This window comes from Mercenaria mercenaria, unplaced genomic scaffold (genome assembly GCF_021730395.1).
Source record: "Mercenaria mercenaria strain notata unplaced genomic scaffold, MADL_Memer_1 contig_926, whole genome shotgun sequence".
Taxonomy (NCBI): domain Eukaryota; kingdom Metazoa; phylum Mollusca; class Bivalvia; order Venerida; family Veneridae; genus Mercenaria; species Mercenaria mercenaria.
Genome location: NW_026463842.1, coordinates 57672 through 73477, shown reverse-complemented (window position 1 = coordinate 73477; position 15806 = coordinate 57672). Strand labels below are relative to the sequence as shown.

At 31.7% G+C, this 15806-nt stretch overlaps 2 protein-coding genes across 2 annotated transcripts in view; both read right to left on the bottom strand.

Annotated features, from left to right (window-relative positions):
• Window positions 1–6: 6 nt before the first annotated feature.
• Window positions 7–8912, bottom strand: LOC128554993 (uncharacterized). Its single transcript, XM_053536335.1, has 6 exons — window positions 8767–8912; window positions 8483–8544; window positions 8159–8243; window positions 6799–6942; window positions 5449–5806; window positions 7–4022 (listed from the first exon to the last, which is right to left on the bottom strand). Exons 1-6 carry the CDS (start codon window positions 8910–8912, stop codon window positions 3930–3932), a joined length of 888 nt encoding a protein of 295 aa, XP_053392310.1. The 3' UTR covers window positions 7–3929.
• A 2260-nt stretch (window positions 8913–11172) lies between these two features.
• The window catches only part of LOC128554992 (fibrillin-1-like), a gene marked incomplete at its 5' end in the record, with an annotated part of 61005 nt that continues 56371 nt past the window's right edge, over window positions 11173–15806 (bottom strand). The window contains 6 exons of the mRNA XM_053536334.1: window positions 11173–11201; window positions 11557–11697; window positions 12729–13060; window positions 13354–13442; window positions 14919–15007; window positions 15255–15389. Of these exons, the coding sequence (XP_053392309.1) occupies window positions 11173–11201; window positions 11557–11697; window positions 12729–13060; window positions 13354–13442; window positions 14919–15007; window positions 15255–15389 (815 nt within the window). The remainder of the gene's footprint in view (window positions 11202–11556; window positions 11698–12728; window positions 13061–13353; window positions 13443–14918; window positions 15008–15254; window positions 15390–15806) is intronic.

Sequence of the window (15806 nt, the reverse complement as noted above, 5' to 3'; positions counted from 1 at the left end):
TTATTGTGTGTAAGTGTGGTAAAAATCGAATGTAAAATGTCACTTCTATTCTTTCGTGTTCACATGGTAAAAAGTAACAAATTTTTGCTCTTTTAGGGGTCAATCAAGGGACATAACTCGAGAACCTGTGGTTGGATCTGACGGATTCATCATGGGATTCAAGATCTATTGTTGTTAAAGATATTTTGCAAGTTTGTATGAAATCAAAAAGTAAATGAAGTCTCTATATGGCTACAAAAGCAAAATAGCAAATTAAATCTAGAACCCGTGATGGAATTTGGCCAGTTTTCAAAAAGAACCGAGACAATTATGTCAATACAAGTCGTGTTAAAGTTTGATTAAAATCGATTGCAAAATGTGGTGTCTTTCGTGTTCACAAGAAATTGTGGACGGATTACGATGACAGACAACGGACGAAGGGCGATCAAAAAACTCAGCTTATCACTACGTGTGAGTTAAAAAATCAAAAACTACAATTTGATAATAATTTTGTACATTAGCATGTATTTGATTTACCTTAAAATAGTTGCATTCCGGTATGTTGCAATTCAGCTGGCAAAGAAATGAAATTGAATACAAGTGATTATGATATATATATTTATAAACTATTACATGTGCTGTCTCTTTCAAGTGCTTTCGCTGCAAAATAGCAACTCGAAATATAAATTGATGCACCGTCCTTTGTTTATCTATTCCCTTTGATAGAAACCATCGAGTTCCATGCAATTTAAAGCAATTTTTTTTGAAGCAGTAACTGTATTGCAAGACAAAAATACCAATTTTTCTTAATTTTAGACAGAAAAAACTAGTAGATGTAAATATATAAATAATTTGGATATTGGTTCCAGAATCAGAAACACATGAAAATCAACGAATACATATATATGATCAGTATCAAAACAAAAACAAAAATAGATAAATCAACATACCTGAAAGGTAATTGCCGGATGTCATTATTAAGTAAAATTTCATAGTGCTAAACATTACAACAAAACAACACTATTTTATATTTGAAGCTAAATATTTAATGTACTGTTAGCAGAGAAAATTAACATAGAAAAAACGTCCCAATATAAAATTTAGTATAATTTCTTGTACTCCTTTGAAGTATAGTCAAGTTAATAATAATTTAGTTACTACTAGTAAGTGTAATAAAAAATGAATTTTAATACATTAGAATGTCTTATATTTGAAATAGTATTCGGATTTCTACAAGTAATCACCTTCAGTGCGAAGTGGGTATACTTGACAGAAAATAAATGCACAAATTGGACAAATGACCAGCAGCTTTTCTACAATGATAACTTTTTAAACAACTTGATTTTCAATGCACCAAAATATGAACATTTTATTGTAAAAGAAGAAAAATTTGCCAGAATTTAGTCTGTAGACCCTCAAAAATGCATGACAAATTCGTTAATCTTTAAGTCAATGGAAAAATATAATTTGATGGCTTAAAATTGTTCTTTAATTGAATATTTAGATATGCTTGAAATACAAACATTTCACTTAGTTTACCTTGAAATATATGACACTATGTAAAAAACGCAAACTTACATTTGATCAAAACATATTCAAGAATACTTCAAAGAAAGCATTATGCACATAGATAGATAGATTTATTTCAACATAAAATGTACAATTTACATGGCGACTTATAATTAAAACATACAATCAAACAATAAACAAACATGTATGAATTAATATAGCCATGTCAATAAACATTATATGTTAAGGATAACACAAAAAAGAGTTAAAATAAACTCTTATTTCCATTGTGGTCCTTAACAATAGAATAATAAACGCTTCATAATTCATTATTAATTTTGATATTTAATTAATGTGAGAAATTAAAGTAGTCAATTAAAAGTAAGTAGCACTTAGAAATAAAAAAGGAAAATAGTACAAATATTTTAATTGCGTCTGAGTAAAATGATGATGTAACTGCATAAAAGTCAGCTCTTATGTGTCATACATTATAAAAATCAATGGTATTATGTACACTTGAAGTGTTTCTGATGTGGAAATGATATCAAGATTGATTTTTGTTCCAGTTAAAATGATAATGAACTATACAATGAAATGTCTGTTTAAAACAGTAACTTCATTGGATATTATGCGCTTATAAAATTGAAATAAGTACTACATATAATGTGTAATGTGTCTATACGTATATGGCCTACAAAATGTATGTAACGTACAAAGATATACCATATATACAACATTTCATAAAGTTTCGTAAACCTTTCCTTTGCGTAAACTAAACAGACAGTGTCTACAAATTCAAATTTTAATTTGATAGACAAATCCTGTATATATACGCTGTATGCATCAAACTCTGATTGAATTATTCCATTTAAATGGCCCGAGTCCATATACAAATGAATGTGTACAATCTACGAATGAAGAGAATCTGCTACAATTAGGCAGACTGGGGAACTCAATACAGTAATTATTTTCTGTTAAAAGGGAGCTCTGCTTGGTTGTTTAGATCTTTATTGAGTGACATCACTTATATATTATTTTCATAATGCCGTTAGAAGTAGAATAAAATGCGTTTTCGCATCCGATTTGTTTCATAGAACATAATGGTAAAAGAAATGTATAGCTATTTTGCACTTGCAGGAGTAAAAATCGAATATCGTGAAATATACCTATGTTTGGGTTTGGAGAATTTTCCACATTATTGCAGACATAGCCCTGACTGCACTAATCGAAAATAGTCTCGTTATTAAAAAAATAAAATAACATGATAATAGCAAATGCCTCAAATGCAATGAGCTTAACTACTTTGTATTTATGGATATTTATATGAAGCCAATGTTCGGTGCGCAAATGCCCATTAAACATTGACGTAATTTGGAAAAAAGTTAATTGAAATATTGCCATTTAAACATGTAAACTTGTAAATATTTAACACTAGTATAATATTGTGTTTATTTTCGTATAGGTTTGATTTTCCACAAAGACTCAATTTCAAAACAAAAAAAAAATTGTCAAGTGAAGAAGAACAAAATCTGCTTTTGCATAGAGATATTTTGTCTTCGGTGTGTTTTTTCTACATGTTACATGTTGTAGTCTGATAAAAAGTGACAAAACAAGCAAAGGCATCTAGACAGATGTATTCAAACACCGTTTATTTATGCATTTTCAAAAAAAAATGTTTCATCTAAACAATTTTTACGAAGATTGAATGCTTTCTGTATCACATACAATTAAACAATTGGTGACGTAAAGAAAGTTATATCGAACATTCGATACCGTTTTTGCACAGCATGTAAATATGTGTATTAATGTTTTACGAGACATATAAACAACTATACTATGAATGTATTAAGTGCATTTCTAAATAGTATCAATTTCACGTGTGTCATTCCACGACCAATAATAAATATAAAATTCATAAGAAGAAGCTCCTGTTATTTGATTTTGGGTTTTATGGAACACCAACGCAGTAAAGGTTTTATGTCGCCAAATGTAGTCACTATGCCAGTACTAAAAGTAACCTGCATACAAAAACAATGTATATATGAATAGAAGTAGAAAATCTACAAAAAGGTGATCTCTGCCAAACATGCACTACCATACAGTTGCAAGACATTAATATTTTTAGGGCGCTATTCTTTACACAAACATAAGGCATAGAGAATAAGACTTAAATATTTTGTAAACTGTTTCTACTGATCTACTTCAAGGTAATGACTTCATACTAACAGACGTTACGGTTTCAAAATAATTCTATTTATAATTTACATGAAATTTTGGAAAAATACTTTGTTGTTGAGATATTGCATCTGCCATCACTACATAATACACAGGTTGTCTTTAAAGCAGCATTGTCATGTATTTAGTTTTGACGCTATAGAAATGTAACCATCTGTAATCGTGTTGGTTTCTTAAATATGTATTAAAATGTATGTTGTGTGTATCTAGAAGTTTGTACTCCATCTGTTGTCATAGTAGCTTTCCCTCCCCTTATCCGATCGTCGGTATTCGTTACTTCCGCCTGTATAACCATTTCCCTATAATGTTATTGAAATTAGCATGTTTCTGATTGAAACCACCTATAATCTTAACGATTAAATGGATCTAGAATCAAAATAACATGAACAATGTAATAAATTTGAAATATTGCTTGCACAGGGCTAAATGTTGGGTATTTTAAGAATTTGGGGAGGTCTGAGGGGGTAACCTGTAATAAATGCTGATTTCGTCCGATTTTCTCAATATTTTGCAACGAAACTAGGCAGATATCTATCATTGTGAAATAGGTGTACCTTGAGAATGGATGCTAAATCTGGAAAAAATCAAAGATTTTTTTTTCTTACAGGCAGACCACTACCAAATTAAATGTAAGCCTCCGCAGGTCCAGTCACAAGTAGTCCATATATAAATAGTGCTAATCTTTCTCCCTTTCCTCGCGCATCGTGTTTTCTTTTACCCCAACGCGTTTCAGTATGTATCACTTAGCATTCTATCGAAATCGGCATGTTCCTATCGCATGCTATGTACAAATGGCGGCGTAAGAAGAATCTAATGTTTTGAAAATAGAAAATGAAAGAAGCGAAAAGGAATAAATTCAGCTGGTTGTATTTAACGAACTGTAATTTTCTGATATAAAAGTTAACAACCACTTTTCTTTTTGTTTTTCTAAAGTAGCGAGACAGTTCTTTATGGGAATATAAGTCTCTGGAAATCTAATATGCTAGAAAATGTCGGAAAACCGTTTTAAAGTGAGTGGATTTTATATAAAATAAAGAACAGCCGGATTTAGTAGTGCTCAGCCTATACTATTATACTCATTACTTGCGTACATCCAATAGGGGATGCCAGTGATATTAAATCAAGCAAAATTAAACATGTACAAATGTTATAATATAAGAATAGACACACAAAACAGCATAGAAACAAATTTGAACATCTGTATATTTTGAATATTAAGATAATATATCAAACAGTTTAAATGTCCAGTTACTTTAAGAGCCAACTATTGAATACAACGAATTAAAATGTTACACCTAATGTTTTGAATATTATAGAAAATAAAATTAATATTATTGCATCAGTTTTATCATGTATAACAGTATAAATTCGCAGTCGTCGTAATGCATGTGCGAGAACTGTACAAATGTCACAGCTATTTCTAAAACGTGGCTGTAGAAACTTTTCTTCATTTTTTTACATTTGAAAGTTGTGTTTATGCTTTTTACAGCACGATTATCTGAAATTAGCCATGCTAAAAAATGACCATATGTTTGGAACTTTTCAAAATGTACGTAAATAAACACCACTGGTAATTAATTTAAAACGTCTCGGTAAATATATTTTGTAAACATTGGACCGAGACGTCATCTTTAGAATAATTTATACATTCCATTTGAGACAGGAATATATGACAGAAACATGAGCACGTATGGTGATCAATTACACTGTTAGTCATATTCTTACCACTCCACTGTCCTTTGATCTGTTAAGTATTTCTCTTCGACCATAGTCCGGCCTCGGTGACCTTGGCCTTCCGTAATCAGGTGGAGGAGATCTTCGACCATTCACATTGTTCCTCGGAGCTCTCCAGTCCATATCGTAATTTGAGTCGAAGCCTTGATTGTAGCTTGAAACTCTTCTTGGCTCTTCGACCGAGTATCGTCGGTTGTCATAGCGATTAAAATTTGCATCATCATTCGCAAGGTTTGGCATAGAGCCGTGGAAGTTAGGCCTTGATAGTTTGGCATTGAAGGAATCAGTGAGGTAACCATTGCGGTTTCCACCATTTTGTTGTTCGCGTGGCAGAGATATGTTTGACAGCCTGAAATGATAAGTGATTCTAGAATACTTTGATATGTTGCTATCATAACTATTCACGTTTCAGTATTGTTTCACGTGTAAGATATATTAAAGTCGTGTTTGCGACAATGCATTCTTGTCTGATCGTTACAGTGCTTACAATAACAAAACGTAAATCCATTTCACTTGATTGTGAAAGTCACATTAAGTACATTACAATACATACACTACGTCTTGTTTTCATGAGTCCGATGTGACCATGTCTAATTTGTTATGTACTAAAGACACAAAAAGGTCCGATGTTTTCAGTGTTATTAATTCAGTTGTATGCAATAATGTATTTCTTATTCGAACATCTGTATATGCCCTCGTACTATCAAATTTATTATAGCCTACAATATTTAATTCATACCGATAATTTTCAGTCAAACAAATGTGTGTTTCTTTTAAAACTAACTATATTGTGTATATAGAATCATATCGTTGAATTTGATAAAGAGACAACAAACAAACTATAGTAAACATTACCTGACTAAGCTCTTCGCAGGTTTATCGATAGATAATACTCAAAAGTAAATGGACATTTTGCACGAGAACTCGCATACGGTTATGAAACATTTGCCCATTACTTGAAAATGTGTTTATTTACATGGAAAAATGCATAAATTATAACACACTTGTTTCAGAAAATTAAAACAGAGAATACGATATAATTAAACAGGTGCTTCTAAATGACCTTTCCATTAATGGTTACATGCATATTCATTAAACACAATGTTATTGGAAAACGGTTTAAATTGCTGTTTAAGTCAACAGGTGATATAAAATAATTTAGTATTTATAAAAGTGTATATTGAATGAAATTCTATTTGTTTTGTACATATAACCTTATTATTAGGTATGCAACCTTTTCAGGAAAAGCGTTTTTGAAACCGACTTTAAACATATCAGTTTTGAAAGATGAACGTCCAACTTGCGTAGGCACCCTGTGGGTTTAATGATATTGAAATCTACCTTTGACTATAGAAAGATCTTCCGTCATCCATATCCTTCATGTACTGATTAGCAAGATACGAATTGTCAAAATCTTTTAAACCATTTGTGTCCATATGCTTCATGGAGACCTTTTCGGCTTCTTTTATCTTCCCGGCTCGCCATCTGTAAAATCACAATATATTTGTTTTTGACGATAGGAAAATATTGTATATGCTTAATCCTCACTAAAAGGTATAATCAGATTCTGAATACATTCGAAAGTTCTGCTCTTATGTTAAACTTTAAATACAAGGTGAAAACAAATGTAAAAGTATCGTGAAAAGTTCAACGAGATTCCTTTTTATCACGCAACTATTTTGCCTGATATCACTTGCCTGATATTTTTTTAATATCAGATCATTGACCTGATATCAACCTTAAGCTCCTCCCATATAGATGGACTAGTGTTTACATCAATTCACTTCCAAATTGAACTTTATTACAGTTATTATAGTCCAGTTTTAATGTTACATGCCATTTTTCTACTCTAAACTTAGTCTAGTAATTACTTTACTATGCCTGTTTTCAATTTCGTCGCACAGACAATAGTACTCAATGACGTTCATCGTGGCATCATAATATTTACATGGATCAATCATAGGGAAGGTTTATAATTCTCTTGACACTATACTTACTATTGATTTATGCTTAATTTAGGCATCTAATTTTTGTTAAATAGAAGCAAACGTGTTTGTGTTAGTTATTATTCTTGGAACAGTGTAACTATAGAGATTCAAATTTAGAGTCTCTCTGTCTAAGTCTGAAACTGGAAGTGAAATTTTCAGCACTTGAGACTTTTTTTGTCCGAGTCAAATTTTTAAACATGTGGAAATAAAGCATGTTCTGATTTATTCAAGAGGATGCATTTGGATTTTTACGCAGGTGAGCGTTTATCTTATTGTAAGAATTTTTAAGAATATCAGAAAGTCAATAAATATTGTCTCAGTTTAATGTTCAGATGTTTTTGGAGCGGATGAATTTTCAAATCCGTAAAACATTAATTAATTTATTCATTGTTCGCTCCAGAAGTCAATTCGTATGTTGTTCTAGACAGGTTATGTGAGTTTCATGATAAAGTGAATAACAAGCAATTTTCTTTTGATATCAATGTTATCACGCACGGCAGATATGTGTAGAGCTCACTCCTTCCAGGCTATATCAACCTCGACCTGATAACATTGATATCAAAAGATTCTCTTACCTTCGAAATTTACGCTCTACTTGGTTCTCTTGAAAAACAAGGTAAAATATAATAACAATATTCCCTTTTTTATCTTCGAAAGTTACGCTCTTCTTGGAAAACTTTAAGTACCACATAAATTCACTGAGCAAGTCTTACCTAGAGACGCCGATGATTACTGTAATAAGTATTAAAACCAATCCACCTAGACTGCTACCTACAGCAGTAAGAGTTGTCTGTTGCTCTGCGTGGATAAAAAAGTAATATTTTAAAAACAAACATAATAAAAAAGAATATAGATGAACGACTTTGAAAAAGCAACTCATTAAAAATAATGCTCTTAAAGTTCTTAATGTCTGTTTGTACTCAAAATATAAACTCAGATTTTCTGATAAAACAATGTGCCAACTATATGGAGTCTTTCCTTTGGAAATACTTTAATAACTAGATTGTACTGAGTGCACATCTTTTCAGTATACTTACTTGATTCTTTGAAATCATGGTCAATCTCTTTACAGTACTTTCCTTTCCGACCCTTTTGACAACTGCAATAAATATACATTTGCAGAATCTAAAACTTTCTTAATATATTTATAAAAGTTGTTTTATGTAAAAGATCGGCATTGGCTTATCAGAAAGTTTATGGCGGGTCACAATAATTGCATTTTAAGAATGATGCTATCAAAAGCGAGTTTATACTAGCTATTTTCATTATTGGATAATGTATCTGCTTAAAATTCGCAAGTGATAACAAAAAGGCAAGTTACCCGCATATATAGCCATCTTCGTTGTCATAGTGCTTACATGTTGATGTCGTATAGCATTTCGAACGACTACATGGGTCTACAATATTAGAAAAGATATTCAAAAATAACATTGAATTAATACATAGAATAATTTTAGGTAAACCCATGGTCTAAGGACAGGAATTTGAATACGATACTTTTCTTAAAAATCAAGAAAAGTTATTTTCATATAAATTTCATTCGGTCTGTTCTTAAATCTTATCTTCTAACTTCATGCTATGTCACAACACTCGGATATCAAAGTGACTGACTCGTAGGCAGAATTCAGAATGTTAGGTATACTAGGCAATGTTATGTGATAGCTACATGTGCATATGGCTTTTGTTTCAAGAATATTTAGAATTAGTCAAAACTCGGTGTCTTTCGTGCTATGAAATTTCGGAATATATTTTACTTTCCCTATTTAACGGAATATATTTACCTAATACGAAATAGCAAGATCATATTATCAGTGTGTTTTTCAGATCTCGCTAGATAATAAATTTTTAGTTGTGAAAACATCGTTTTTTTTCTGTATTTATCACTTATAACGTTCATAGTACGATCATTGCATCTGCAAATTTGCAAATTATACATCACATTTTTACCAATGCAAAATATACAATACGTATGACAAATGTTAGACACGTTTCTTATTTTACCAAGAAAATGTCTCCATTTCTACTGGTCTATACAAAACACTTTCAACGCGTCGGCATTGATTACTTTCGACTGTTATTACTTTCAGATATATCGGGTGCAAACAGACCGAATACTGTTGAGGTTCCCATTACCTTGACACTGTTTACTGTCACTCTCACAGCAAAGTGGAAGATAAGAGAATAAGAATATAAGAATCAGTGTAAAGCAGCTGGGTTCATTAGGTCAAAAGGTAAGTGTTAGAAAGTTGAAAGGCAAACTTCAGCGAAATTTACGTCAGCAAAAGAAATGACTTTTTAAAGCAAATAACAATAATATACAGAGTTACAGTCTGTAACCTAACGTAGTGTATTTTACATTTTACGTTGTTTTTTTTTTAATTTGGGAAATACTCTTCAGAGAACAAACCACAGTTATGAAGGTATTTAACTTTTATACCATTTCACATTAAAAGATATACTTCGTAAATCCACTAAAGGTTTAGCATTTGGCTTGTAGACATAAAACTTGCATAATGATATTATATTCCGATATTGCTTCGTTTTCAATCAATAGGTTGCACAAAACAAATGAGTATAATCTATTTTTCATTAATTATGTTGCAGATGCCTTTATTTTAAAAAGGAGCTTATTGTCACCGCAATACTTTTAAAACAACAAGGGGAACGCTTCGTGTTTCGAATATATTCCCCGTTTTCGAGTACTTGCGAAATTACCTTGCAGAAAGCCAATATTTATTTATCAAAACACTATTCTGCTTCTGTATTTCGTTTTGGTTTTAACGCCGTTTTTCAACAGTATTTCAGTCATGTAACGGCGGGCAGTTAACCTAACCAGTGTTCCTGGATTCTGTACCAGTACAAACCTGTTCTCCGCAAGTAACTGCCAACTTCCTCACATGAATTATCAGAGGTGGAGGACTAATGATTTCAGACACAATGTCGTTTATCAAATAGTCACGGAGAACATACGCCCCGCCCGAGGATCGAACTCGCGACCCCGCGATCCGTAGACCAACGCTCTTACCTACTGAGCTAAGCGGGCGGGCTTCTGCTTTTGTAAGAAGTAACAATTCTGTAATAAATATATAAAACAGGAGCGTTATCCTTCTCAAACGAAATCTCACATTTTCGTATAGCGTACATGAATTTGCTGATAAGGGCGTTGTTTAAAAATCATTAGTATATTTTATATTATAATATCCTGTCGCTAGATATACTATGTATGAAGGGTCGTGCAAGTTTGCAAAAAAGGCATTGTGACTAAACATGTGAGTAGCCAATGTTCCTTGTACTGTATAGTTTTTACTTGGCGGAATGATAACAGCCATTTTAATGCACGCGATGAACTATTACGCAGAAAAACATACTTTTTTTGTGAGATTCCAGAGGGCAGTAGCAATACTAAGACAGTTATTAAAATCAAACTTGATTAGAAAATGCCACAACTATGAAATACTGGTACGTTAAGAAAGTGTATGGATGGTTATATGATTGATTGGAGGCACAAAAATATAACTCAGATACTAAGTATTATGTTTCTTCGATAGAGCCCAACTTTGGCACCCACATGCCGTGAGATAACATGAAATACACTATTCAACATGGTTTTGAATTATTGCGTATATAAGTGTCTAGAAGATTGCTAATAGATTGCAACCCATTAGATGTAATCAATGTGAAACGTAACAACATTTACACTAATAAATGACACTAACTCTAGTTATTATCATTCTGTTTGAGATTCTGTATCCCAATCTGTTGAAGTTACATTACAGTTTCATTAAAAGTATACGTTTATCAGTGGCCATAATTCTGACGTTACTGGATATACATTGACTATTTTTAAAGTCTTTCTACATTTTAAGGACATAAATATTCTTGATCAGACGCAACCAGATTGACCAAGACATGGCCACGAACGTGTTGACAATCTAAAATGTGATAACTTTGATCACAGGTAATGTAATTAGAAATTTATATCATTCTGTAGTAGGAACGTATGGCAGAGGGAACGGCGGCGGACACATAATAATCATTATATGTCGGCTTTGATCCGTACATGTCCTATGAGCGGATCACAATGTAAAAATACAAATACTACGACATATACCTAGGCATTCTTTTTTACTAAGTGTAGTTTCTATCGCTTTTAGTCCTTCTTGGCACGAGCAATCCCATGAGCCTTTGGTATTGTGACATGTCGTTCCATTTGGACACGGCGGCTGAATTTTGTTCTCACATTCATCTATATCTGTTCAATACAATACAAAATACGAATACAAATTATATTGCAATTAAATTTCATCAAATACTATATCATCTAAATGTATATGTGAAAAGGTAAATACACCTGTATGTGCAGTGTATATGTTAAATTCATGATAAAAAGCAGAGCAAACTTGCATTGTATTCTCAAGATATGACACCATATATTTTTTCAATGTACATGCACACGATACAAACGTTTTGTATTATAGTAGTATCACATTTTGAATTCCAAGTGAATGCCATATAACAAAAATTTTTCAGTTGTTAATAAAACAAAAATCCACCGTCAAACTAATATTTGTCTTCCCAAATTAGACAGGAACCATTCTTATGCGCTAGGAATGAATTTTGGTGTTCTCATTACCAAAGAATGACTAAAATAATAGAAATTATCATGTGACTTCAATGAGCTCAACAGAACAATTTCTTGCACAAATTTTGTTACGAAAGTTTTTGCTATGTTACACACTAAAATGTATTACTAAGATTTTTGCAAACCCAATGCATATGAAGAATTGTGAGATAAAACTAATTTTGACAAATCGTGAAAATCAAAGACAAAATTTGGTTAATGATTCATGACGTAATTAAAAGTTTGCTGTTATTTGTAGCTTCCAGATAAATTTTCTTAAAATGACTCTTCTATTTTCTAGTTTACAACTCATAAGCTAAAACTATAAAATCACTTACTGTTAACTTACTGCCGTTTTCTCTATCCAAATCCTATAATAATTCCTATTGTTTCAATCATTAATTTTAGCCATTTACAATATTGTACAAAACAGATCCCTTCTGTAAATATATATGTTGAGGACTTCTCTAATAACCACATATATTGGTAATAACTACAATAACACCTTGACGTATTCTTACGTTAACAGAGCTAGAACATTGATATGTGTCTTACCTCCCATTTTAAAGTAATTTTAATACAATTATTCGTATAGAGCAAATTAAAAGAAGTAAACTATTTATGAAACAAAATTGTAGTCAAAGCGCATTTCAATTACATACCTGTACAAAGTAACGAATTTTCATCACCAGGTGTTTTTTTGTATCCTTGCTTACATTTACACTGTAGCTGTCCGTTTGTACTTGAACAAGTAGTTATCGACTTGTCACACAAATTCTTTATTGTGCCACATATTGCACTTGCATTCTTTGTTTGCACACCAGACAACTCTACCAGTAATCCGTCTATATGGTCTTCACAAACTGCTGTCCGGTTATTACAATTTTCAGCTCTATACACTTTTTCAACGTTATTCAATTCCTTTTGAGATTTTGGTTCAAAGGTATGAATAATATAATCGGTAGTGACTCTGTGTATAATCGACCTTTTCTTTCTGTTCAAATAATAACACATATATAACAAGTTAGAATTTCCAAAGTTTTTAACGTAACTTAACATTTTTTTTTTCATTAATCATAAATGAAATTAAACATAATTTATACTGAGAAAATTTGTTTGTCTTACTGATAAAAGTCTGTCTTTTAACAGTATTAGAGTAGTAACACTCAGTTTTAGAGTAGTAACACTCAGTCTTACACAATTAAAATTACAATACGCAAGTTCTACGGAGATCCTACACAACGAAAAGACAAACTAAAACTCTTTGCTCGTTAGAGTGTACATTACCTTGAAGAACCAGGAAGTCCGTTAATTTTTATGATTTCTATCCAAATGCTATCATCGTCTGTGAAAGTGCTCATGTACATATCGAGAATCTGAAATATTGTAGAAGTTATTTGTAGCTGTTTTCATTACGTATACAAAATCAACATACACTCATTCCAAAAGAAAGTGTGCACTTAGTTTTCTGTTATTTTTTCTCGGTTATTTTCATGAAAACTTATAATGTTTGGTACCAAAATTTAAATCAGTTCGTAAACAAATTGGTGTGCATTTTAGATTTTGAGTTATACCTGAGAGTTAGTGTATGAAAAAATAAAACAAAAACGTCGGGGATTTTTTTGAAATGTTTCAACTTAAAAAGTGCACACTTTCTTTTGGAACTAAGTATACATGAATGTTCTTCCTACATATGACATAAAATTATTAACGGCTTGATAATGATTTGCATATTTAGTGTTCACGATCAACCGGGGTAAACATTTGAATACCTTTTTTTTGTATATTGAGAACAAACTTGAGAAAAGCTACAGACCCAGTTTAATGAAAACCCAGTCAAGCAAAAGAAGTAATGTATAGTTTTCTGCTTCTAGTTGTAGCGGCCTCTAAAAGAAGTCAGGCAGAACAAACTGAAGAAACTTTTGTTCATACAAGGATGCCACAGACCAAGTTTGATGATGATCTATCTGGCGGTTATGATAAGACGTCGTTAAACGTTTCACTATCTACAGCTCTTTAAGAGGTTAAGTTAAAAAACAACAATCTTATAGACCAGTGTGTTTAAGATTCATCAAATGGTTCATGAAGAGATATCGTTTAAAAGTCTTTCTGCTTTTATCCCTGGAAACCGTAAAAGCAGTCATAGTCAATTAAATAGAAATGTGAATACAATACGAGGATGCTATAGAACAAGTTGTCACGAGACTATGTATTATTCGTCGTATTATTACCGTTAAAAATGTCATATAACGTGTATAAATACAATGGAAATTGAGACGGAATTTCTAAGATTAAGAGAAGGTGGTAGACTCACTAAACTGTAATTGACAAGTGTATTTTTCTAGGAATGATATTCAAGCTGTTTTACTATACGTGTTGATCCTGCACTGGTTGTCTACCAAGAAATTTATCATTTTTTATACTTTTATCTATCTGAATTTAATGGACAGAAACATTTGTTTCATTGTCTAACATATGCTGCAGTACATAAAGAAATACTTTAATACATGTGTATGTCTGACACTAACACGGAACAAAATATATATATATGATTTAAACTTAAAAGTTCCAGTTAATAAAACAGTATCATGTATTTTGAACGTTAAACTTGGAGTTATACATCGGGTGTCTCTTTTTCAATTGTAAGATTCATCAACTAAACGGAATTCTCGTGGCAAAGTCATACGTGCATTTGTATAACAACATTTTAAAAAGGAATGAATATAACAATGCAGACTGGCCAATTAATAGCAAAATGCCGTTATTTGGTGACCGCAGACATGTCTAAAATAGTCAATTACTACGATAGGCGTTTTAGTCCTATCAAATATTTTCATTTATCATATTAATACCTTTTTCTTAATGGCCTTTTGTAGCTCACCAACGTCTGTGACTTTCCCAGTTATTGTAAAATTAACGGAGGCAACGTACTGGTAATCTCCTGTAACGACAAACACATTTATTTCCTCATAAAACACAAACTTTTTACTCTTACATATTTACTTTGTATATGTATCAGATATGTTTCCTTTAGACTTTTTCAACATACACATTTATATTCCATTTATACAACCAGACGTCTCTCAGACGCACTATATTTTTACAATAGCTGCACAAAAAAATTGACAGTCTATTATGATTAAATTGCTTCTTTTGTATGTCTGTAATATCTTTGACACATTACATACCTGCACACACTTTGCTAGTCTTGTTTACAGCTGTTTCCTTAAGACCTTCGCTGCATACACATTTCCAGCTTCCATGTGTGTTTACACAGCCAGAAGCGTCTAAACATGACATGGCAATGTCACATTCGTCTATATCTAAAACATCGGAAATGATTATTTGAATTTCATTACTATCAAATTTTCAGTTCTGAAACAAGTAATTACAATTTCATCAATTCAAGGTTACAAATCATCAGACAACGAAAATCATGTATTTTTTTCTTCATATTTGCTTTACTAATGGCTTACATAAATAAATTTTAAAGTATTCATTTAAAAACAAAACAATTATCGGAATGCAGTAACATACTATACAATTAAAAGGTAGCTATAAATGTTTATTGAAATAGGAATTTACTGCCTAGAGTGTACTGAGCATGCGTGTATAAATTCAACATACCTGTACAATTTATGTGCTTTACATCGCCTGTTTTCGTTTTATTTGTGAACCCTGCCGGACAGTCACAATACCAACCGCCGATATCATTTTTACAAGATCCACCATTACAAGAC